At 38.9% G+C, this 25,077-nt stretch overlaps 1 protein-coding gene across 1 annotated transcript in view; it reads left to right on the top strand.

Moving 5' to 3' along the window:
* Window positions 1-254: 254 nt before the first annotated feature.
* CPA6 (carboxypeptidase A6) overlaps window positions 255-25,077 on the top strand; it is a gene marked incomplete at its 3' end in the record, with an annotated part of 31,099 nt that continues 6,276 nt past the window's right edge. Inside the window, exons 1-7 of the mRNA XM_084509399.1 lie at window positions 255-683; window positions 3,982-4,096; window positions 5,065-5,166; window positions 6,017-6,121; window positions 18,749-18,859; window positions 19,082-19,172; window positions 24,118-24,320. Of these exons, the coding sequence (XP_084365525.1) occupies window positions 523-683; window positions 3,982-4,096; window positions 5,065-5,166; window positions 6,017-6,121; window positions 18,749-18,859; window positions 19,082-19,172; window positions 24,118-24,320 (888 nt within the window). The 5' untranslated portion in view covers window positions 255-522. The remainder of the gene's footprint in view (window positions 684-3,981; window positions 4,097-5,064; window positions 5,167-6,016; window positions 6,122-18,748; window positions 18,860-19,081; window positions 19,173-24,117; window positions 24,321-25,077) is intronic.

Below are 25,077 nucleotides of genomic sequence, written 5' to 3'. Positions count from 1 at the left end.
CATTTAAAATGACTGGGTAGATTACAGCTTCCTTCAGAACACTGATGACCTTCTGTTATTGAACTCTCATCTATTTATTATCAAAAATAAAATGGTACACTTTGCAAACAACACAGGTGCAAGTTACAGTTTCCACCCCTCCTGAGTGTTCATTTCTTTTACTGCCCTAATGACTATAAAAAACACCTCATGAAATTAAAAATAAATAAATAAATAAACTCATGGACTCCACAGAAGCTAATACACAGGGAACGTATAGTAGTCCAAAGAAGTGCATGAAGTTGGAGGTTGCCTTTGTTTTAAGCCATTTGAGGGGGCACATTCCTGAAGTCATTCTCTCTTCCCATTAGCAAATCTCCCAGAATTGTGGTAAACTGAACACAGTCTTTCTCAAAATCTACTCCATTTCCCTAGGTATTCAGCTGGACCAGCCAATACAGTTTTATTGTCTATACCATGTCTACAGTGTTTGCCTACATAGCTTCAAGCGTGCCATCTCCTGGATTTCCCCACCTACACTGAATGCATATGAATTACAGGTTGGTTCCTGCACTACAGGTGGACCTGTGGCAGCCCAGCAGCACCTTCCACATCGACGAAGGTACGGTCACCGACGTGCGAGTGCCACAGAACACATCCCGAAGCCTGCTACCCTTCCTCCAGCAAGCCAACATCCAGTACACGTAAGCCTGCGCTTCCCATTCTGTGCATCTCTCCAGAGACCTGGCCTCCAAGGCAGGTCTGCGTCTACCACACCAAGTGCACTTAAAAATATGTTCCATGTAGCAATTAGACTGGCAGACAGCTAGGCATTGTGAAGAAAACAACCATTTTAATGGGAGAACAGAAAATCTCCCACAGGCAGGCAGTTTTAATTAAATGTCCTCCTTTGGAGTCAAGTTTAAGTGTTTTCAAAGTATATGAAATCACATCTGTTAAGAGAGGGATGGTAATTACTAATTCTGCAGTCTGCTTTGCCTCTCCCTGTGTTTAGCAGGAGCTAGGCTTGTTTACAAGTATGCTGTAAATGAGGAGGAAAGAGTTCATGAATTATAAAGGAACATACTGGTTCTGTTTTATAACTCTCCATTCCTACTGACCCTATTCAAGTCATATGGAACAAATGCACGTTAAGGATCAGATATCATTTAAAGGGTTTCTTGAAAACATTCCAGACGGTTTTGAAGTATACTTGTCAAATGATATTTATCAATTTGATACACTTACATTAGACACAAGTGATGATCTTGTCATTAAAGCCTTTTCAGTGAGATGCTTAAGTACATGAATACTCAAAGAAGAGTTATTTGAATTCTCAAGCATCTGATGAATAAAGCCCTACATGAGGCTTTTAATACTTATTTCTCAGTGCGAAGATGAGAATGGCACAAAGCATATTGTGAATTATATGTGCTGTTATCAGAATCCCATTTTTATTTCAACTATGGTCTCCTGCTAATTTGTTGTTCTAAAAATACAAAAACAAACATAAGGAAATTATTTATTCAGGCCCAGTAGCTGAAGTTCAGAGCTACTTTCATGTGGATTTTACACTGCTTCAGTGTTGTTTAGATTTAAAAAGGAGATGGTGATTTCTGTAATTGTTTTCCTGTGCTTATAACAAAAAAGTCCCTTAATTACTGTGCCCCAACAGCTGCATTCACTCCTGCTGCTGTTCCTGCTCATAATTATCACCCTTAATGAAATGACAGAAGGCCACTTTATATGTGTCATAAATACTCATTATACATGAAGAACTTTATGTAGGTTGCAAAGCAGGGCATGAAAAGGTACGATCTGAGCTAAGAAAGAGCTTAGGGCCTCTGCAGTCTGCCTAAAATTGCATTATGCTGCAAACACTTGGAATACCCTACATCCTTTTTCCAGAGGACCTCTGTAACACTTGGCACACAAGAGATGTGTGCTTAGGAGGAACCTGGGCAGCATTCTGTTAAGGCCAGGTTGTTTCTTTGCTCCCTCTCTTCATCTACCTGCTGCCCATTTCGGACTTCTTGTCTACTTGTCCCAGCCATCAGGACACTTAGGAGCAAAACCCTGCAAAGTCACAGATGAGCATGTGCTTGTCCTGAAAAGCCTACTGAGATCTATCTGTATCTTCTCAGCAAGAGCTGGGAGGGTTTGTTATCAGAGGAGCAGCAGGTATAGTCAGAGAGCAGCTGGAGCAAGGCTGACGGGATGCACAGCCAATGTCTGAAGACAGGAAGCACGAAGTAGCCCCAATAATGAGCGGGGTGACCATCCCTTGTCTGTAAGAGAAGCTTGTCTGTCCCAGTGCTTGACTTTAGGACAATGCAGCCATGAAAATAGGCTTCAGACAAAGCTTTACTGCACCAAGCTGTCAAGATTGTTGGTTCTCTGGCAACAAAGACATTTAGGTTGTATTCACATCTGAGCAACTGAAGAGCCTTTGGATGCTATAAGCACACAGTACACAGTCGTTTAAAAATAAACAAAGATTATCATACCTCATCTGGAGTACAGACACATGGACAAGCAGGAGTTGTGAAATTAAATCTAGCATTGTGAAAGCAAACAGAGCATGATCCTGGTAGGTACTTACACTAATCAGAATTCAGCACAGCAGGTAAGCATTTCTTTAGCATATTAGATGCCCTAACTATTTGCATAAAAACACTGCTTTAATCTAATTAGAGGCTTAAGTGCTTTACTGTACTGGTCTTAGAGTGTATGGCATTTTGCAAGTCAAGACTGTAAGTCCTTAGTTTGTTTAATAAAGGTTTCTGATGTAGAACAATGTAATTCCTAATTATACAATTACTTCCCTAAGACATTTGAAGAATGCAGATAACCTTTACTTTGATTTATATGTGGATATAGACCTATTGTCTTATAGGTATATGCTACGCAGTCCGTTTAGGATCTGAGTGAATGCATTTTTTTTCCCATCTCTTTCTGATCATTGCAGCTAATGCCTGTAAGACTTTAAAAGGTTGAGTGTGACCATCGTTTTACAGGAATGATGAATGAGTGGTGTGGTGATTACACATTGCTGAGCTCTTGAAGTTCCATTCAAAAGGAGGTGGTAATACCAGCACTGCCCTCAGTTTCACAGGGGCATCACTATTGTTGTCAGGGATGATATTCCCAGCCCCTGCTACTGTGTGATGAAGGAGGTGGATGCTCCCCCCTCTATGATATAATCACTCTTTTTAGATATCTTCTATATTATATTTTTAGGTTTGTATCATTATTTGGTTTTGCAATAAAATAGGAAAATTTTCAGCTTGAACCATTGTTCTTACCTTTTGCTCTTAATGCAAAGACCCTCACTTTTTTGCAAGTATACATATATTTGTTACTCTTAGTGTTGTTTCAAGTTTTTTTCCAAGTTATTTTAAAATAACCAGCAGACAACTATTGCAAAGTAGATAAATGTAAACAACAACCATATTTAAGAATGTTTCTTTGTCATTTGTTGTGTTTCAAATGGAATAAGGCCACCCACCAAATTCTTAATTTTTTTTTTTTTTTTGCCTCTACAACTTATAGACATATGGAATATTCCATGACAGTACGATACTCCTGAGAGAAAGTGCTTTTCTAAGCCTAAAAATATTTTTTATGGTCTTGAAACCAATTTTTAAAGATCCATAATCACATAGTACAACTGGATTATAAAAGATGACAACAAATGCTGCTCCATAAACAAATGGAAGTGTTTTATTCTTCACATTGGCTGCATTATTTACATCATTCTGTTTTATTCACTTAACAAGCTCATTGTGTTTTTTGAAGGCACTGTGTGATTTCAAAGCAACTGGAGTATTTAGTTGACAGCATATATTCAAATAAGCCTCAAGCACTATACTGTCAAAATATAACAGATGAGGTAACATCAGGATGTTTTAATTCCCGCTGTATTTCTTCCAAATGTGATTGTCATTCTGCTTTAGCCTGTGTGTTCTACTAGTTTTTCAAAAATCTTTTTTTTTTACCTAGGATCCTCATATCAGATCTACAGAAAGCAATAGAAAACCAAACTGGACTAAAGTCATATAGAAATCGAAGGTCCCTCCCTGGGTATAATTATGAAGTATATCACTCCCTGGAAGAAGTACGTGAAAATTCATATTGCACCTTGTATCTGCTACATCAGCCTCATTTCATGAGACTGAAATTTCAACCTCTGTACAAGTTATGGTTGCTTGCTCATCTTCAGAAATGTTCTAAATGTTTGTTCAAAAATAGGCACCTTCTTAAAATATATATGTTGTCATGCATTTTTATTCAAAGCATATATTTACATGTAACTATCTTTGACAGGTTTTGAGTTTTGTTCTTAAAATAGGTCTTCTATTCGGATGTAAGTAAGAGATTTCACTGAGTGATTAGTCTCACCGAATCATTTAAGTAAGGAATATGAACAAAAGTTTAAGTATTTGCAGAAGGCATCCAAAGACTCAAAACATTTCAATACAGATTCATATATAAGGGATACTGTCCAGAAAAGATAGCTGAGTAATCTGTTGATGTCAGTATTCGCACATAGAATTTTGGTGTGCACCAAAATGAAGTCGCTAGAGTGAGCATGCAGGGTGTTGCACCTTGAAGAGATCTGATGCCTGTCAAATAAACAAATTATATAAGTAGTGCTGAATCCTACAGGTGTTCCTAGAGGTACTCCTTGCTTACTGAACCTGTTTGCCATCCTGTGTCTTGGCGAGCAGACTTATGGGTCTCCTTTCTTTAGTCCATTCTTGCTGTTTAAAGGGAGCAGCTTATTAGCTTCATCAGCAGATTTTTGATAGCAGCAGCTAATGCATTCCAATAATAACATTGGAAAAACAAAATTAAATAAAATAAAAGGTAACTGCAGGCAGCATCCAGCCTCTGGCAATAAAGCTATGAGAACCCAATGGTAATTCAAGTATGAAAACAAATGCAAAACAAAACAAACAACACAAAAAGAAAAACGACAAGAAAATCCAAAAATATACTGAGTACTGACAGTTGAGATTAATAACAGTTGCTTCACCATGAAGTGCAAAGACTGAAGCAACAAATTTATTTCTGTATTTGCAGATCCAAGACTGGATGCATCATCTGAATAAAACTCATTCAGATCTTGTTCATATGTTCTCTGTTGGAAAATCCTATGAAGGGAGACCACTGTTTGTACTCAAGGTAAAGATTAAATAGTCATTAATCAAACTAAAATCTGGAATTGGTGGCAGACAGTTACTTATATTATGCTATGTGCACCAGAGATGCAGGTTATCAGAGATCCAGGTTATCAATGTTTCCTAAAGAAGAGTTACTAAGACCTAAGTATCATTCTGAATGTCACCCTTAATGAAAAAAAAAAAAAAAAAAAAAAAAAAAAGCTGGAGAACTAAATGCCAAATCCTTTTTAATTGGGTTGATACACATGCAGATAGCACACAGCATGTACAATTAGCAGGATTTGGATTTAAGGGACTTGGAAAATTTTGCAGCCAACCTGTAAAGAAATTCTGCCAGAGAAGGATCCCAGAGGATCCCTCTGGATCCCTTCTCAGCATGTGCCACACACGCATCCTATTTAGCTATTGACAAAAATCCATGACTGTGTGTTCTCAGTGCACACTATTAGGACCACAGAATTAGAAGGTTACAACAAGGCACAAAAAAGTTTAATTTCAATGTACTTTCTTTTCATCCACTGTTGACGAGTTCCTAAAATTTGATTCTGTATCAAGCTATTCCTATAGCATTGTTTTTCCTCACCCTGCTCTATGTGATAGTTAAGGACTCCATTACTCATAAAAAAGGAATTGACAGATCTCACTTTTCCTGTAATTTTTTTCCATATATCAGGTTCATTATTTTGGCCATACCAGCATATAATTTCCCTTTGTAAACAGTCTGTTTGTGTTCCCAATACAAGGAAATTCAAAATGGTTCAGTGTTTCAAATAGCCTATTATTTTCTCATTACTGTGTCTCACCAACATCATGAGAGCAATTGATATGCCTATGAATATTCACACTTCAAGCTAGGTAAAAGAGCACGACCTTACAAGAAAGCTGTCTGGATAGACTGTGGGATTCATGCTAGAGAGTGGATTGGCCCTGCCTTTTGCCAGTGGTTCGTGAAAGAAGTAAGTATTCAGTCATTTAGAGCAATGTGGCTCCTTCAGCTTAATAAACATTTCATCTAGTTCATTACTATTAAGAACCATAACTAGCTATTTTACTGCTTTTATATATATATATTTGTGGAACACTAAGTGCTCGGTAAACGAAGCTGATAACGACAGCCAGACGCAGCGAGGCACAGGACAAAAATATGCCAGACACATATTGGCAGAGATACGAAGTAGGATTTTATTCCAAGACCTAAATATGTGGAGATTTTAACTCTGGTAATTGTCCAGGTAAATCAGTGCCAGTGTGTACTGCTTTAGATCAGATCAGCGATATCTTTGCTTAAAGGACATGAATGAAGAAAGACCTTTCTCTTTTGTGTAATTCTATAGGAATTGAAAGCTAAAATTGTATACAAATTTCACCTAAAATCATGGTTTTCATATTATCTATATATCTATCATATGGTTCCTCCAATCTTTCTTTGATCCTGTCCTATCAGATTTATGCTCCCTTTATCTTTGATATCTGGGATCTAACAATCATATTGCAATTTTTCAAATGATCAGGAAAATCAAAGGATTTTGAATTTTGCATTCCACTTGTGCAATGGATTTTATATTTTTATTTTTTAGTATCAATATTTAATCTCTTCTAATTTGGGATTCATTTCAGATGCATGATATGTTTGCAGGATTTTGCACAAAATAAATGATGAAAAATCTTTATTTGCAAGGTCCTTCCTATGAACACAATTTTCTCACTTGTGTTCCACCCCATCACTATGATTCCAGAATGCTATTTATCTGCCTTTGATTTTCTGGGGTCTCTCCATTCAGCAAAAAGATCCTGACCCCGTAAGTCACTTCATGAGAGTAAATTTCTGCATCATGATCGCCCTAGAATCATAGAAAAGAATCTCAGAAAAACCCAGGTTGGTAGGGACCTCAGAGATCAGCCTTTCACCCTAATGATATTAGATTTTGTCATTACCACAGAAATAGCTGAGATACCATATGTGAATTCCTCCAAAAGTCACAGCAGCATGTAGGGCAAGTACTGAAATAATGAAGCTATTACAATTAGGTGAGCCTCTCAGCACAGCTGCTGATGGATGGATGGATGGGCTAAACCAGATCCAGAAGCTGATCTCCAAAGTGGTGTGCAATTATAATGTGTATATTTATTACAAATGTTGTTAGTGTGAAGGTGCAGAAACTTGCAAGTGTTCCTGAGCAGCTCTCCCACCCTGGAGAAAAGGCTGCAGGAAGGCAAGGAGAGGTTTGGAACACATGGGCACTGGTGGGAAGCCTTCTGCTCAGGTACACCTTCCTCATGGACGTTTTAACAAAAAGCACTACAATGTGGCAGAAAGGTAAAAATCGTGAGGTTTCTCTGTAGAGCTTATTGAAGAACATAGGCTGTGTGTGTGTATAGGAAAACCTTCTGGTTGTTATTTGAGATCCTCGGAGAGTAGCTTGCTAGTAGGAATGTTTCACTAACTATATAAAGGCATTTTCCTAGATTAAAGCAAGTTTTTACAGAACTGAAGAGTTCCTTCAGACATATATACAAGAATGTATAGTTCTGTCCATCTTGGTCATGGATTGCCATTTTTCACTGATGACAGACATTTTCTTCTTTCCTTAGAGCAATACTTCAATCCAGCATTAAAACAAAATGCATCAGGATAAGAATTGTGCTTGCAGCCTCATTATATTAAAATGGCTAGGAGGGGAGAAGGGACAAGACAATTACATGGTTTGAATTAGAATAATGCTTTTCTCAAAGGGATCAGGCAATTTGAGTAAGAACTCTGGGAAAACTCTAGGTCTCTCTGTGCTTCAAACTCTGCAATTCTCTTTTTCTGGCAAACACCTCCTGTAAGCACCACTTTCCATCCTCCCTGGCGCCTAAGGGCAGTTCTGAGAAAGGGCAGTCCACTTGGAAAACGATTTTTCCAGGCATGTCTGTCGACTCTAAGGAATAGCACCACAAGCCCAATGATTTAAGGCAAGCAAAAGGAGGAGCTAGATTTATGCAACGTTAGGCTCTCCTCTAGTAGGAACAGCAAATTCGCGTCCCTTTACTGTGCAGGCAGACTGAAATATTTTATCATGCTTTCACTTCACCCTGTGACTCTGTCACTTGTTTTTATTGCCACTGTCAGGCTGCTGAATTGCTGGCAGCTCCCTGGGAGCCATGGCCAGGGCTGACATGGGCCTGGCAGCCTGTCCCATCCCACCATCCCAGCCAGGAGCGCCAGGAATCAGGACATCCCTGGGGACTGGGACAGGTCAAGGCCAGGCCAGGACATGGGCCTGTGGATGGGCCCAGTTCAGCAGAGACCATGGCCAGGCAGGGCCGGGTGGGGTGCCCTGTCAGTGGGCACTGACAGCAAGGGCTGGGGGTGCCCTTGTGGTCCTGATGGCCATAAGCTGAGGAAAATATTATTACCGCTTACATTGAGACACTTGACTTTTAATTCCCAAGCTATTTTATATATAGGAAACCTCCTGATCTAAGTGGGAGGTCTATATGGGGTTCAAGACATAATCCACCTTTTCAAGTATCCATACTCCAGTGTACCACAAGGCTTTTCAGGAGATTTTGCTTAGAAAACAGCCTCTATGTATGAATGTCACTTTATACTCAAACTCAGGATATGTCCAGATATCCCAGCTAGCTTGGGAGCCCTCAATATCTTCTTTGTGCCCCTGGAAGCAACAGGTTGGGGTGTGCCAGCTAATTTCCTACATGCATGGGAGACACCATCTCCCTCCCATAGGGTGGAGGTGCCACCAGGCAACTGGTTGTTAGCAGCTTACTGGGGCACAGGCAGTAACACCCTGCTTTCTCCAAAGCATCTGGAGCTGCTCAGCCAAGCAGGACCTGGTACACATATATCTGAAAATGCAAAGCAGAGCAAGGCAAAGCAGACTTGGGAAATGAGGATGTGGGACCAGAGCGTGGGAAGACAAGAGGCAGCCTGCTATGCAGGCTCCTTCTAGATTCAGGCAAATACAATCGTTAGAGAAAAGGAACAGCTGAACTAAGGGAAAAGGGAGAAAGATCCACAAGGATCTTTCAAAGAGAAGGAGAACACACACGGAAGGGTTTTGCATTATGTAGTAATATAACTGTGAAGTACAAAAACAACCTTCTTGTGTTCTGAAACAAAAGGAGAGCAAAGACCATTGTTTGGTTTCAGAGCGTTTTTTTGTTTTGTTTTGTTTTCTTGTTGTTGTCCCCTTTTAAAAAATTATAATCTACTCCAGGATGAGCTCTGGCCTTGGCTTGGTATCCCATAGGTCTGGTGTTAATAAGAAATTCACTGTCTGTTTCTGTAGTAGGCGGCCCTGAATGCCTTTAGTCTCAGCTAAAGATAATCAGATGTTCTACAGGGATTAACAATACTGGTGGCCTCTGAGAAACCCTACCTCATGGTCATTGAATTTTAGGTCAAGAAATGGGACTTCTGTGCATGCAGGATCAGAGTTTTAGGTACCAGCTGATGAGCCACAGAGAAGTGTCTGGGTCTGTATTGTAGTAGAAAACCTGGCAATAGTTATTTGCTGCGAATAACTGTTTACAGTGGAGTTCCACCAACCTCAAGCCTTACTCAGATGAATAGGGCCAGAAATAAAGACCCTGACAGTGGAAATATTAGAAACCTGCAGTGGAGTATAGGGAAGCAATACGAACTGTGAAAAGAAATGGAACTGATTACACGTGAACTACTCTGAAGGCAACCTGCAAAGATAAATGAATCTAATGCAACCTGGACTTTGTTTCCACAGCAGCAAATTAAATATATATGTATATATATATATCCTCCTACATTTTTAAAACATCTGCATGGAATCTAATCATACATTAAAATGGGTTGGTAAATATTACATACTGGAAAGAAAGGGACTCTGTTATGTGTAATTACTTTGTAGAAAGCAGTAGACACACAAAAAAAAATCAGACATAACATATTTAACCAAAATTAAATAGCCCTTCACATAAACAAGGAAGCAAAATCTACAGACGTTTTGCAGAAGTATATTAATATATATATATTAAGTATACTTAATATATAAGTATATTAAGTATGTATATGTCTTAACTAAGAGCATTTAACTCCTCTTCACTGTGTGTGCAGCTAAGAGACTAAAAGCAAAATTCAGATATCTAATTATCCAGACCTCAGATGTAAGATTGTAACATTGTTTTGAAAATCTGAAATATTATTCACAGGCTGCTGTTCAAATTAACATCAAAACTAGGTTCAATTTCAGTTTTAGTGGAAGCAGATGAGGATTCACATTACATCTGGTTTGACTTTCTTCCCTCTAATAAATGCTGCCATTCGATCCATGTCAATGATATATAACCTTGAAATGTTGCTCATACAACATTTTCAGAAACAAAATACAAGAGGTATAACTTTAAGATGCCCTATTCTTCGCTTCTGTTGAAAGAATCTGTATTTTAAACCTGAAGGATTAGAAAATTCAAGAAATTTAATTAACAGCTTCCATTAAAAAAAAAAAAAAATTATATTTCTTCATGACAAAATGTTCTTAGAATACAATGGCAAGCAGAAAGGAAAAGTCCACTGAGATCAAATGCAGTTCCCTAAGTGAGTGGCCTCATCAGATTTTCAAATGACAATGCAAATAGTCTGACATTTTGGAAATACGTAACCCTCCACTACCACCTTCGTCACCAATCCACAAAAGTGGGCCTTTCTAGAAAAAAAAAGGAAAACTGCCATTTCAGCAGATCTACACCTCCAATGTGAATGGTGGCATTCTCTTCCATAGACTCCCTAGGCTCTTACGTTTTTGAAATGTTTAAGTTTGGGGATTTTCCTCAAAATAATATTATTATTCTTTGAATGTTTGGTTCAGGCGTTGACCTTGCTAGACCACCTATAACAATTCCCTGACCCCTATCCACTGGAAAGGAGCTGTATAAAAGAAGAATCCAAATATGCACTCTGAAGCCAAGTACCCTTGCAGCACTGCATCATGTGGGTCATAATAGCTGTCGAATCTCAAAAGAATCCCAAATCTGAGAAAGGTATCAATATGCTCTATATACCTTAATTTGAGAGATGCATGGTTGCAAGTCCAAATTCTGAAATGTGTCTCCTATGATCCCGAATATATGATTTCCCAAATTGTCCAAGGCAACGTGTTTGTGCTTCATCATGCAGACAGGGAGCAGACAGGTAACCTCAGACAAAACAAACAAACAAACAAATAAATAAATAAAAATAAATACATTAAAAAAAAAAAAAAAAAGCTGGGCAGATTTTTTTTAAATGCTGACTTTGATATTGATTGCTGCCATAGCCAGGCCTGAATCCCATCTTTGCACTCCATAGCACTGAGCTAAGAGAAATACAGACACTGTCCAAGAAGCAAAATGGCAACACCTGCCTACAGTATTCTAAGCTTGAGACTGATTTATGAGACACTTTGTGGGATGCATTCTGCCAATAAGGCAGCCATCCTGCTTGCAGACCAGGCCCCAGAGACCAGTTTTTACCAGGAATTTTGGATGGTTTGAGGCCTCAGATTCTTATAGTGAATGTTTATGAAGTGCTTGACTGTGAAGGCAGAATACCTAAAATAATAGAGCATATATATACAGAACTGAATGAGGACAACAGTGTGATCAAAGGCAGGTCCAAGCAGGAGACCAAGACAGCATCAATTTTTAAAAGGTTTGGCTATTCCTCAGTGCTAGTCAGGCCATGTGGTCAGAAGGCCGTAAAGATATAACTATTCCTACTTTAAGAACTGCTGAAAGCCAGTTTAGCATTTATACTCATTCTGCAAAGTTCCACAGTCCAGGTCCTGATGGACAAACCACCTGTGAGATGCTGCATCAGCAGGCAGAGCAGCACTCAGTCACTCACTCATTCCAGTGCTGATGTCCACACTGTCAGGAAAGCAGCCTCACTTTCTGGATCATTTCTGGGTCTTGAATTGCATCAAAGTTGGTAAGCCTTTAAGACTCAGGAGATTTATTTCCCCTCGACCTTTATAACTAGAAAAGCCTCAAAATGTTGGCTGCTCCCCCCACTGATTAAGAGATTCAGACACCAGTTTTTCACCCGCTTCATAAATATTCTGACCTCAGGGGTCTGTAAGAGTTATGTGAAGCAATACACTAATGTTTGTTAAAGATTATATTCTTGACCTATCACTTCTCAACAGACTTAAGCCTTTCAGACAGGTACAGCTGAAATGCCACATTCCTACAATCCACTATTTCACACAAGTATTAATTTAAAGAATGCTCGTTACACCTGTGTTTAGGAATTCTTTGAGACAATGTAGTTAGTTCACACACGTACACAAAAACACCAAAATATGCTTTCCATCTCCATTTTTTCACATTCTCCTAGCAGAGGTTTAGAGCTGTGCAGGAAAGCAAGCAAAGACTTGACTGTATCTCTCTGTATGCCCTACATTTATACCACTGCTGTTCCTGGGGACAGATGTACCCCTAATCTTAGCATATATGTGAGCACTGGCTCTCAGAAACTCGAAGAGCTTTTGAAATCTTAGGAAATATTCCAGAGTCAGAGGCATGTAAGGTGAAAACAAATACTGTATCTGTAGATTTTTCCCTTCACCCTTTAGCTGGATACACTCCTTCTTTCCAAGGTCCCTTCCCTTCAGCTAAATCTCTTCAGCTGATGTTGGTTTGACTTGACATTTTTTCTTGGTTGTTTTTAAACCACCACATCTGCTGACTCTGTAAAATCTTCTTTTCTGTGTTTTTCTCCTGTTCATCAGTTTTGTGTTCACCCTTGTTTCTTAAAACAGGACCAGAAACTTCTAAGGGCTGCATTCTGGCCCCCTGCAGCCTCCTTCCCAAGTGTGACTGATTGTGGCACTGTGAGGACTGAGCTCTTCTCACCTTGAAGTGCCAGTCACCTGGTGAAAGATCTCTACACAAATGCTCTGACAGCTTTTTCAGTAAATGTCATACAATCATTTCAGCTTAATTTTTATTGTTTGCCAGATTCTAGTCTCCCCAGCTGTCTTTTTAGCTGCCTAGCCTCAAAAATAAATAAATAAATAAATAAAATTGTCTTCTCTGAGTGCTCCCTGTATATCCATTATCTGGGGGAAAAATCCATCTGTTTCATCCTGCAGCATCTATATTTGAGACACTCAGCCTTACTTATCTTTAGCTAATTCATTCTTTTCTGTCAGGAGCTTCTGCCTGAGATGTTATTTGGTTTTGCTCCATCAGAGAGATCTCCTCTTTCAGCCTCTTCACTCAGTACTTCATTCATCAGCCTTTCAACAGCAAGAGGTGCTGGTACAAATGCAGGATCTGTTTTATCCGCATGATTTTTTCTTTCTTCCAAATGCTGTTCCTGCCATTTGAAGTTTCCATGCCATAATCACACCTATCTGTATCTAGTTTCTGCTACCACTCAACATCTCCACTCCACTCCACAGCTGGTTCAGTTCTGAACAATGTCTGTTATTTCCGCAGCCAACTTACATCCCACTTTGGTCTGAGTTTGTGCATCTCTCCAGCACATTCTTACTACTGAAAACAGATGTTACTGATGTGTACCAATTCTGACGGGTAGGAAAATAAAGTAGCTGTGAACACTACTAACAGGAGTTTTCAGGACTGGGCCTTCAGTTGTGATTGTGATGCTTTAATATTATTGTTATTATTTTAATGGATAGTACCTAAGCCAATGCCAAAAAGGATGGAGTGCAGTACCGTGATATCACCACAATGAGGCATGTGATGCATTGTTTTAAAAACAGCTGTGGCAAACCATTTCTATGCTGTACAGTATTTCTTCTCTTTTTTGGGTCCATAATGGATTTTCCCAGGTTCTATTCAACATTATTATTGTTTAGAGAAGGTCCTCTCCTTTGATGTGACACCTTCACGATGGTGAAAATATACATATTTTAAATTACTTCTGGTTTTTCTTCTCCAAAAGGAAAAAAAGCCCTGCATTATTTCTCTTGTACACTTTCAACTACCCAGCTGCATCTTCCCAACTACCCATGATCTTAAGAAGCTTGAAATTACTTTCATTGTGCTTGCAGCTGTTCATTTTTTCACAATGTGAATGCATGTTGATAAAATAAAGGTAATCTTGCATCTGTCTTGTGCCTGTAGTAGGAATTGTTCAATGACATTTGCTAGTGTAAACTCCTATGTGAGTATTAATCACTAAGATGTTCAAAGTCTGACCCATGAGGGCTTTTAACCTGTTGAGTGTTCAGTGCATGAAGACAATTCACATTGTTGCTTCAACACTTGTCCTAGGGAAGGAATACTGTTTTATATTTTAGCAACCCAGCCCTTTATGACGATGTTGAGTAAAATAGGACCTCAGTAAAACTATTGATATGCAAAGGCACTATTTATCATGAAACACTGTGAAAGAAAATTACGTGCTTTCAACAACTTAGCTGTTTCAGAAACTGACCTATAGGCAATAATGTGTATCTTAATTATTTAGCTGCATCTCAACTATTAAATTTAATGATCTACTCAAGTGAATTATATTGGGTTTCCCTCAATATACAAGACCAACACCTCAGTTGGTTGCCACCAAGTTCATGTGGGCATTAGTTGTACACAATTACCAGGATTGTACACAAATTACCAGATTGTACACAATTATCTTTTAAAGAATTCATAGTGCTTCAGAATAACACAGGCTTTTCCTTTCCCACCTAGATAGTCCTTGAACAATTTGGGACTTAAGAGGGTTTTTTTATGTACTACCCCTCTGAGTGGAACCAAGAAGCTATATCTCCTATTGCTAGAGCGGTCCCAGCCATGGTGGGACTGCTCATTGTTTCTGTAACATATCAATCATGTTGTTGTCCCTCTGGCTTTTCTCTGCTTCAGTATCTTCTCCATTTGAATCATTAAGTAGTACTATAAGCAAGCCTGGGATACCACAGCTCCTTCTCCTTTGCACAGTCTTTTTATGGACTCTCTTCTGAGTGCTGCAGAGGAGTTTCAGCACACTGTCATTTTTCTCCATTGCTGTTTTTGTATTCCTCCTATGGGCAATGTTTTCTGTATATTATGAAAGAGGAAGTAAGATTTTGCTTGGGAAAAAAAAAATGGTTTCAGGTTTCAGACACAGTTCAAGCTTCAATCTTGAACATCTGACCCTTTACTTTTAGATGGTTGGTTCTAGGTACTCATTTGTACCTTCTCCTTAAAAACAGGTTTACTGCTCTGCTTGTGATCAGAGTGCCAGAGCAGGGCATTAGTAGTAAAAAGGAAAATGGGGATAAAAGGATGTACTGCTTCCAAGTACAGTGACAGAGAAAACTACTGACAAACTGATAAAGTGGCCATGAAGGCCTGAAGGGCAGATCATAGTATCACCCTGCTAAAATGTAAGAAATACAGAGAATAGTAAAACATTATATGCTGCCATCAGAAGGATGTTTTAACTGATGTCTTTGTAAATGTGTAGAGGAGTTAATCCTGTGTTATCAGAAGGTTTTGTTTTGTTTTGTTTTGTTTTGTTTTGTTTTGTTTTGTTTTGTTTTGTTTTGTTTTGTGTGTGTGTGTGTGTGTGATTTCTGGTAAAACAGCAATGGAGTCAATTCTCTATGCTAAAATAGTAACGTTTAACATTCAATGTGAATGTTAAATTCAAAGACAGAAACAATATAAGCTGATTGTTACCTTAAATATAATAACAATTAATTGTGGGACAGCAAATCATTAAGGTCACATGCAACTTCAGAGTTTCTCTCAAACCTGTTTCCTCACTTTGTTCTTCTGAGTCAATCCCTTTACTTCATAAAAAGTCCAACTGTGTCCTAAATCCATTTTAAACTCTTGTGCTTTATTGCTTTGGCTCTTTTGTTTACTTCATCCCCCAAATTAAATTCTGTATGGTCTGGGTCCTCAGCCAGCCTAAGCTGGCATAGCTTGATCAGAAACCACTACTCTCTGCTGATCCAGATGATTGAGCCCCCTCCTATTAATCACCGGTCATTTCCCCCATCCCCCAGGCAGATTGCTTGCACGTTGTTGGCAGGGTTCCTGCATCATCTGTTCATTCACTAATAACACTATTCAGCATTTATTGGGCCAGCCTGGCTCTCTGCGCATTCAGCAGCAAAGCTGCTATTGATTGCATGATGGGGAAGCAGAATCGAGCTCTATGAAGTAGCATCACTTTGTATTCTGAGGGCTGTGTGCAAACTACAATGCAGTTAATTCACTAATGGTTTATATTTGTCTTGCTTCTGCTGTAGTGAGGAGAAAATGTTTCAGCACTGCTGGGGGTGGGTTCGCACAATCATTATTTGGAGGATTTGAAAGTCACGGCACAAAAGGCAAGTTGTGTGCTGTGCTCCAGCAATGACACACCTTAGTGCCTGTGAGGCACGTTGCCAAAGACCTCCCAGTTAAGGGAGGTAAGATTATACAGCCTGTGTTGCCTTATTGCATGTGCCAAATAAAACTGCCAGATAAAAATTTACTATGAAGGACAAAATAATTTCAGCAGAAAGAATTAATATGATCTCACTTATACCAGTTTACACCATCTACACTCTCACTTTCCATGAAGAAAGCTGTGCCAGGTCCATTACGTTTTAAGTGAAATGGTACTCTGAAAGGCTAACCAGTTTATTAAGATAAATCATATATGTTTTAAAGAACAGAACTAAATGATTGATATATGTGCCTCTAAATCAATTTTAAGACTTAAAAGTTTGAAAAGTATAACTGCCCTCCAAAGCACTAAAGCCCTCCGAAGTCTCCCATAGTATTTCATAAAATACAGCAGTCATTCAAAATAAAACAGAGCAGCTTTAAAAAATTAAAGGGAGCTTGGAATTTTGCTCAACACGAGCCAGCAGTGCAAGCTTGCAGCTCAGAAGGCCAACTGCATCCTGGACTGCATCAACACAAGGGTGGCCAGCAGGGCGATGGAGATGACTGTGCCCCTCTGCTCTGCCCTTGTGAGGCCCCACCTGGAGTGCTGTGTCCAGGTCTGGGGTCCCCAGCACAGGAAAGGTGTGGGGCTGTTGGAGCAGGTCCAGAGGAGGGCCACAAAGATAATCAGAGGACTGAAGCACCTCTCCTATGGAGAAAGGGTGAGAGGGCTGGAAATGTTCAGCCTGAAGAAGAGAAGGCTCCAGGGTGACGTCATTGTAGCTTTTCAATACTTAAAGAGGGCTTATAAAAAAGATGGAGAACAACTTTTTGCTCAGGCAGATAGTGATAGGACAAGGGGAAATGGTTTTAAACTAAAAGAGGGGACATTCAGAGTAGATATAAGGATGAAATTCTTCACTCAGAGGGTGGTGAGGCACTGGCACAGGCTGCCCAGAGAAGCTGTGGATGCCCCATCCCTGGAGGTGTTCAAGGCCAGGCTGGATGGGGGTTTGGGCAACCTGGTCTGGTGGGAGGTGTCCCTGGCAGGGAGAGTTGGAACTAAATGGTATTTAAAGTCCCTTTCAACCCAAGCCATTCAGTGACTCTATGATTCTATGATTTTGTAGCTTTTGAATTAAAAGTATTAATTCAAATATTTTCATTATGTCCCTTCTTGCAAATTTGGAAAAGCTCTGAAAAAAATTCAAAGCTTATCCTTGTAGTTTTTAAGGAGTGTATCGCCATAAATTAATTAATTATGTTTGGCTCTTTTAAGGAGATTTTTTTAGAAGTATTTTTAAGAGTTTCTTCTTCCAGTTTATGATACAGTATATAGAACTCTTCAATCTAACAAAATGCATAATTACAGATGTAACTTGCAGTAAAAGAATGGCATGCACAGATAAAGCCACAAGCAAATATGCCAGTCTTGTTATCTCTGATATGTAAATACCCACCACAAAGACCCAAGCTGAGCTGTATTTGTTAATACTGGCTAAAAAGAGAAAAGCATTAAAATGTCAAGGAAGTGATCTGTGGTGACTTGTTTCCTCCTCAGCCAAATTTCTTCTCCCTGAAATAGCTGCTGAGGAGTTTCTGGTTTGTTTCATTTCTCTATGATGGAGAATGGAAAAAAATTCCTTTCCCTACCCAGACTTCCTCTTCCTTTATAGCTTTATACCTGAGCTTCTCCAAAAGTACAGAGCTTTCTATATTGTAAAGGAATAAGCTGCTTTTATTGATGATTGTGAATATAGTTAATTACTTTGAATACAACAAAAGATTACATAAGGTGAGCCTTAAATACTTTTATACATGCTCTGACCTCACCAAATCATCACCTGGTAGGAACAATAGCACTCCATTGGCTTATGGGACCTAAGCATGTTTCCTCAGCTAAGAAACTATTCCACTGACTTTCAGCTCTTACATCAAAAAACATTTCACGTGCATTTGTTTCTATGTAATGTGAGTTGTATTTTCTTGTCTATTAAAATTAACTGAGAAAAATAGGGTCTTTTGAACAACTTTTTTCACATACACACACTACCTTTAATCACATTTAGAGGAAGATGTCAGCCTTTCCAGTACAGCTCTAAGAATGCCAACGGTGCAGTAGAAACAGGCCTCTATAGTTCCAAAGGCTGCATGACCGTCTTAACTGGTCACAACACTTAACCAGGAAATTATTTTTGTTATGGAAGCTACATACCATGACCTTTCTCCTGTAGGCTCTGCAAACATACCAGACTGATCCTGCCATGAGAAGGATGCTAACTCAGCTGTATTTCTATATTATGCCTGTATTTAATGTGGATGGATACCATTTTAGCTGGACAAATGTAAGTAGTGTCAGTAGTATTACTCAAAAAATTGTTCAGACAGGAAAGATTGAATGTTCATTTTGTCATTCAAACATGACTTTCTGTATAATCTGACCCGTCAGTTTGTGTCATGCAAAATGGAAGTAAATTAATTCATTTGTGTGTACAGACAGATTTTCATCAAACTATAGTAATATTGTTAATTATATTGTTAATTAACTGTTTTAAAACTTACTTTAGGATCGATTCTGGAGAAAAACAAGATCAAAGAACTCCAGGTTCCCATGTTATGGTGTTGATGCAAATCGCAACTGGAAAGTGAAATGGTGTGGTAAGTCTGGAAGTACTTTGGTCCACCAGTTCAGATTATCCTGTATTTATATATCAACACAGTAAGTGGATTAGATCACATCAGTTGTGAAGTGTTCCACAGTTAAAGCAGTTAAAGTTGAAGCTGCTTTCCTATAACACCACAAGGCAGGGCTCAAGTCTTCCATCTATCTTAAAAAAAAAAAAAAAAAAAAAAAAAAAAAAAAAAAAAAAAAAAAAAAAAAAAAAAAAAAAAAGGCTTGAACTTTGGAAAAACACATCTTATCACAAAAGTTTTCATGGTAATTGTGGCAAAAGTGAAAAACCACACATACACCTGTTCTGCATTTCTGCAATAACTTAAATCATATGAAGCATAGTATTGAGTTTGGCCTGTCACGTTTCAGAATTTACCTGACTACAACTTTAGGAAATATTTTAGACTTCATTTTACATTTTATTTAATTAATCTCTTCTCTGAAATGACCTTAGTTTTGGAAACTTCAGATTTGCTTTGTAGAGAAAGGTCTGGGAATATTTTAAGACTATTATTTTTAGTGATTTAGTGAAAAAGCTTTTAAATAGATGGAGATCAATTTTCAAGCTCCCTGAATTTCTGTAAATACTTTCATAAAAACTGACCTAAATTTTGCATAGAGGGCACAGTAGTAATGAAATATTACCAGAAGGATATGGAATGGATCAGCTGAACAAGAAATGGTATTTTATTAAATCTTACAGCAAGGTGATACAACTCTCACACAGCAGTCAGCAGCCACACAAGTTCTGGTGTAGCAGAAAGTAACAGCCCTTCATTGTCAAATACAGCATTATACACCTGGTTCTTCTGCTGACCTGCTCTCCCATCTCGAGCAACTTCCTTCACCTCTCTGAAACTGTGTTTGCATGGTGTTAGCACAATGGTCCTCCCTTTGACCTATTCTTCTGGAACTTTCCTGGTGTTTCCACAGTGCTCTCACCTCTTGCAGTAAGGCTAAGCACTGTGCAGTCTGCCTTTCATTGATTTGATTGCCTAAATAGATTTTTGAAAATTATAAGGATAAGAGTAAGGGTAAATTATCTGCTTGGGGGAATTATAAAAGAGATGAGAGTGAACAGAAGCATACGTTCAATATGTATGCCTCACCGTCACGGTGAGGGTGACGGAGCATTGGAACAGGCTGCCTAGGGAGGTTGTGGAGTCTCCTTCTCTGGAGATATTCAAGGCCTGTCTGGACGTCTACCTGGGCAGCCTGCTCTGAGGAACCTGCTTTGGCAGGGGGGTTGGACCCGATGATCTTTCGAGGTCCCTTCCAACCCTTACAGTTCTGTGATTCTGTGAATACAGTATGGACCTATACACTATGGACCTTCCAATTTCTATCAACTCTACTTGCAGTAAAGAGAGGACTGACATGGAAGCAGTTACAGACGTTAGATTTTAGATGAGAATCCCTACACCTCATAAAACAGTCCTAGGGCTGCTATCATGATCTTCAAGGCACATTTATGCCACAAAACATATTGTAAAAAGGAACCAAATTCCTGCATCACTGCTATTATCTATTACTAAAGTGCAAAAATCACAACTGCAGCTATTTTGGGGATGTGTTTTTACTGTTCAGAAATCACCGGCATAATTGGAATGAACAGTTCTCTTAAAAATCTTCAGAACCATACTATATCTATCATGCAACATTAATATTCACACAGTGTGTTTTCTTTCTAGAACTTAATTAATCTTTCTTGGGTTCAAATCCCTCTGCTCCTCCCTCTTCCTGCTCCCCAGTATTTAAAACACTCCAACTGTGTTAAAACCTAAACACTTTTTACTCAGTCCTGAAAATGTTTGCTCATTTTTCTGTTTAAAAAAAAAAAAAAAAACTAAGCTAAATGAAACCATAACAATACACGTGTTGTGTGTTGCAATCCACTACTTGTTAAATCTCTTCCCTGCACTATAAATGAAAGGCAGCTCCCCACCACAACTTTAAAAAATAAAAATTCTTTCAAAGTTGCTCATCATCCCACTAAGCACATGCTCTGCTTTCCGCACTGGACCCTAAATTCCACCTGATTCTCTCTTTCAGCAGAGAATAAAGAGCTCTTTCATGGACAGGGCTGACTGGTGCTCAGAAGATCCTCACCTGGAGGCCTGTGTTCTTGTTAATCTGACTCTAAATGAGGCAGAGAAGAATCTGGATCATATCACACGTTGAGGCTTGTAAAACCATGATGCATTTAAAATTTAATACTGCGTATGCTTGTAAAAAACTTTTAATATGGTTCAGTCACGCCTACAGTTTGCAGCCAAGGCTTGAACTTCACTGCAGGACTCCCAGGCAGGTGTGTGGTAGCAGAATCCAGCCCCAGCAAAGCCACTGTGTTCTGGCTGCACTGAGCTATTTGGTAAAGATAGCACAGCATCCCTTCTGCTTTCCTCTGCCCTTCTAGTGCAGGACTTTCATGTAAGCTTTATGATGTTGCTTCTGTATTCTCTAGGGGCTGAAAAATGGGTTATGTCACTGATTGTGATAGATACCATTTTGCAGCGCCCCTGTGCCCAAACTAGTGCACAGAAATTGCACACAGCCCCAGGTGAATACTGACTTCAACACCTCTGGTGTACAAATGTCCCTTGCAATATATATATATATATGTATATATATATATGTATATGCAATAAGTAGCACAATGGTTTAATTCATGAGATAAACAGCAACTTTAAAGCCAATAACGAGGTACACAGAATTAAATCATTTCATAGGGCAAATCCAGTGAAAGGGTTTGCATCCAAAGCTCTGAGAAAGAAGCAGTGGGAATTAAAATTTCCAGTGCATCTCATTTACCATTGCACCCTATTGCTCACTGAGTACAGCACCCCACACTGACAGGAGAAGTGGCTGGAAGGAAGTTTGAGAATCATGCTCCAGCTTATCCATACTCCCAGTTTTGCTTGTGTACCCAGTTAGACTTGGTTTTATCAGTCTCTGCACATGCTTCCTTTGTACTTTTGATCTTATGATAGATGCTGGATGATACCCTTGATATACTACTAGGTACAAAAATAAGGCAGCATGGTGATATTTAACGCAATTCCATTTTCTTCTCATGAATATAACTTTGAAATTTCACAGGAGTTGTTGATACATGCTGTATCATTTTTTATTTCTTGTGTTACTGTAAAAGAACTTGCAGTATGAAAATTCAGGATATCCTTACACTGTCCATGGGCACCATGGAAACTCAGTCTCTTTACCACCAGCCAGCTTCACTTAAAGAAAAACATTAACTACAGCTGGGATTACAAGTGGCTCACGATAGTAGGCTGAGCAGTTTAGAGAATCTTTTCTTCACTAAAAGTCACTAAACTGAGTCATATTTTACCACTGGGTCATTTTAGTGTTAGCTTGTAGGATTATGCTTTTTATTAAAAAGGAGGCTCTTTTTCATGGCTCAGCATAGAACACTGTTATGGGAGATGAAGCATCCATTAAGAAAAAAAAAAAAAAAAAAAAAAAAAAAAGTAGTAGCTTTGGAGGCTCTGTTAAATAGCTTTCCTTTAGCTATATTATCTGACAAGACATCAAGGCAGGGTGCTCTTGGGATCTGGATGACTTGGTGGCCATCTGTTCTGCAGGGAGGACACCATCTGCCCTCAACATAACCCTTCCATACCCACTGCTATCTAAGCAGTAATACCTTTTGATATCCCCACCTGTGGCCATTGAATGATAGCCTCATTTTTCCTATTACAAATGAAGCTGCAGTGTGAAATCCTTCCACTTTTTATTTTATTTTTTTTTTGGCATTAGGATGATCGCATAACCCTGCTTTAGTTCATATTATTATGCACCCTCACACACTGCTTTTTTCTTATTATTTGAAGATGGGAGTACTTACTATACAAAGGAAAGCTGATAAAGCACTGCTTTTGTAAATCCCTGATGGTACCAGGAAATGTAGCAAACAATTATTATTCTGCAGGTCAGTGTGAAGCATGTGGCATTTAGAAATCACAGTGGATAAAAGAGTGCTATAGATTTGCATAAATATTCTTCTTTTAGGCCCAAGTCCTAAGCTGTAAATGAGGTGGTGGCTTAGGACCAGAACTGCTATGTGATAAAGGAGCCACTACCACGCCTCCTTTTCTGAGTTTCATCTTTCACTACCTCATGGGATATTACATGTAGGTTTCACTTCTGTAGCTTACTGCCACATGAGCACAACGATGCAGTGAAAGAAATCCTCACAAGTGTGCCCTTGCTCCTTTTGAAAGAAAAATAAACCCTGTGCAAGCTGAGATTATTTCTATTTTAGTTAACTGAGCAATCATCCTATGCAGCTCATCATTTTTTTCCCATAAGGTTTGCGAGAGTAAAAATAGGCAGTAGTCAGGGACTATTCTCATGTTTGAAACGAGTCTCAAAGGTAATGCATGTCGAGGTTATCTACCTACCATTGCAGCTATCACTGCATAAGCTAGTACACTAAACTACTCTTAAGGGCTAGACTGGTCTTGGCAGTGACTGGTGAAAGATTCCCATTATTCCTAACAGACCAACTGAAACCCCTCACTAGTTTTAATAAAACCTCTATGCCAGAGTGCTATCATAAAATGTGCCCCTCATATGGAAATCTAGTGAAGAAAATACAATGAAGCCATGCTCTCCTTTTCTGTTTGGGTTAAAAACACATCCGCTGGGGAAAACTGCTTGTAGTTGGCCACTTGGCGTGTTTATTAGATGAACAAGCAGATTGCTGTGCTGAGGTCCCACTAGCTCATGCCCATCATTCACAAAAAAAGCAACTTGTTTATGGCTTTTCATGCTTTTGCACAGAGACTAAGAAATTTTTTTATGGCTTTTCATGCTCTTGCACGGAGGCTCACATAAGGCTGAGCCAGGAGTTGACCCATAGAAATTGCCTGTGATTGCTCACCATCAGCTTTCTCATTCCAACTCTAGATGAAGGTGCTTCATTTCACCCATGCGATGACACCTACTGTGGCCCCTACCCTGAGTCTGAGCCTGAAGTAAAGGCTGTTGCTCATTTTCTCCGCAAACATCGGAAACAAATAAAAGCCTACTTGTCCTTCCACGCATATGCACAGATGCTGCTGTACCCTTACTCTTACAAATATGAAACTATTCCAAACTTCAGTTGTGTGGTAAGTACATTAACACTGAGAATACACTTCTCTATATAACATTTTTTGGGTACATTTTCATTTTGAGAAGAGAGTTGTTTCTTCAATGCTTTGCACATATTTAATATTGAGCAGTATTTATTCTGGATCCGCTTAAAATCTCATTTCTGATTAGATAGCCTTCCCTCAAAGTGAGTCATCAGTAATTTGATTTAAATGGTATAGCGCCTTCCATCCATCAGTCCCTGCAAATTACCCTATAGGATAAATCCCTGGGTTTTAATTATAGTTATTATCATTTTATTTAATTAACAGTAATGGGAATTATGTAGTTAAGTCCCTGGGCATCATCTAGCTGATATCCTGTCCCTTCATGCTCAGAACTGGAACACTTGAAGCACAAAGAAGATCATCTTCAATTTTATGACCAAAATAAAATTGAAAAGGTTTACGTTTATTGATTAGAGGAGAAATCGCATAGATTTCACCAAAAATAAAGCTTCTATTGCCATATGTATCAACCTGCTCAGACGTAGCATTTTTACCACTTGATGACAAGCAGTTAATTAACATCAGGTACTTTGGAGCTTTTGTTTATTAGGAGAATAAATTAATAGCATATTTTTTGATGCAAGCCTATTGATTTACAAATATGTACATTTCATGTATTCTATGCTCATCCAAATGCAGGAGAGCTATTCCCCCTGCTTGCAGTACGAAGTCTGCTTTGAGCCAGACTCCTGTGCATAAAACCCTCCCTTTAGCCTATTCTCTCAGG

This window comes from Aythya ferina (genome assembly GCF_964211825.1).
Source record: "Aythya ferina genome assembly, chromosome: 2".
Taxonomy (NCBI): Eukaryota; Metazoa; Chordata; class Aves; order Anseriformes; family Anatidae; genus Aythya; species Aythya ferina.
The sequence above is the reverse complement of the archived record's forward strand: the minus strand, read 5'-3'. Positions and strand labels throughout refer to the sequence as shown.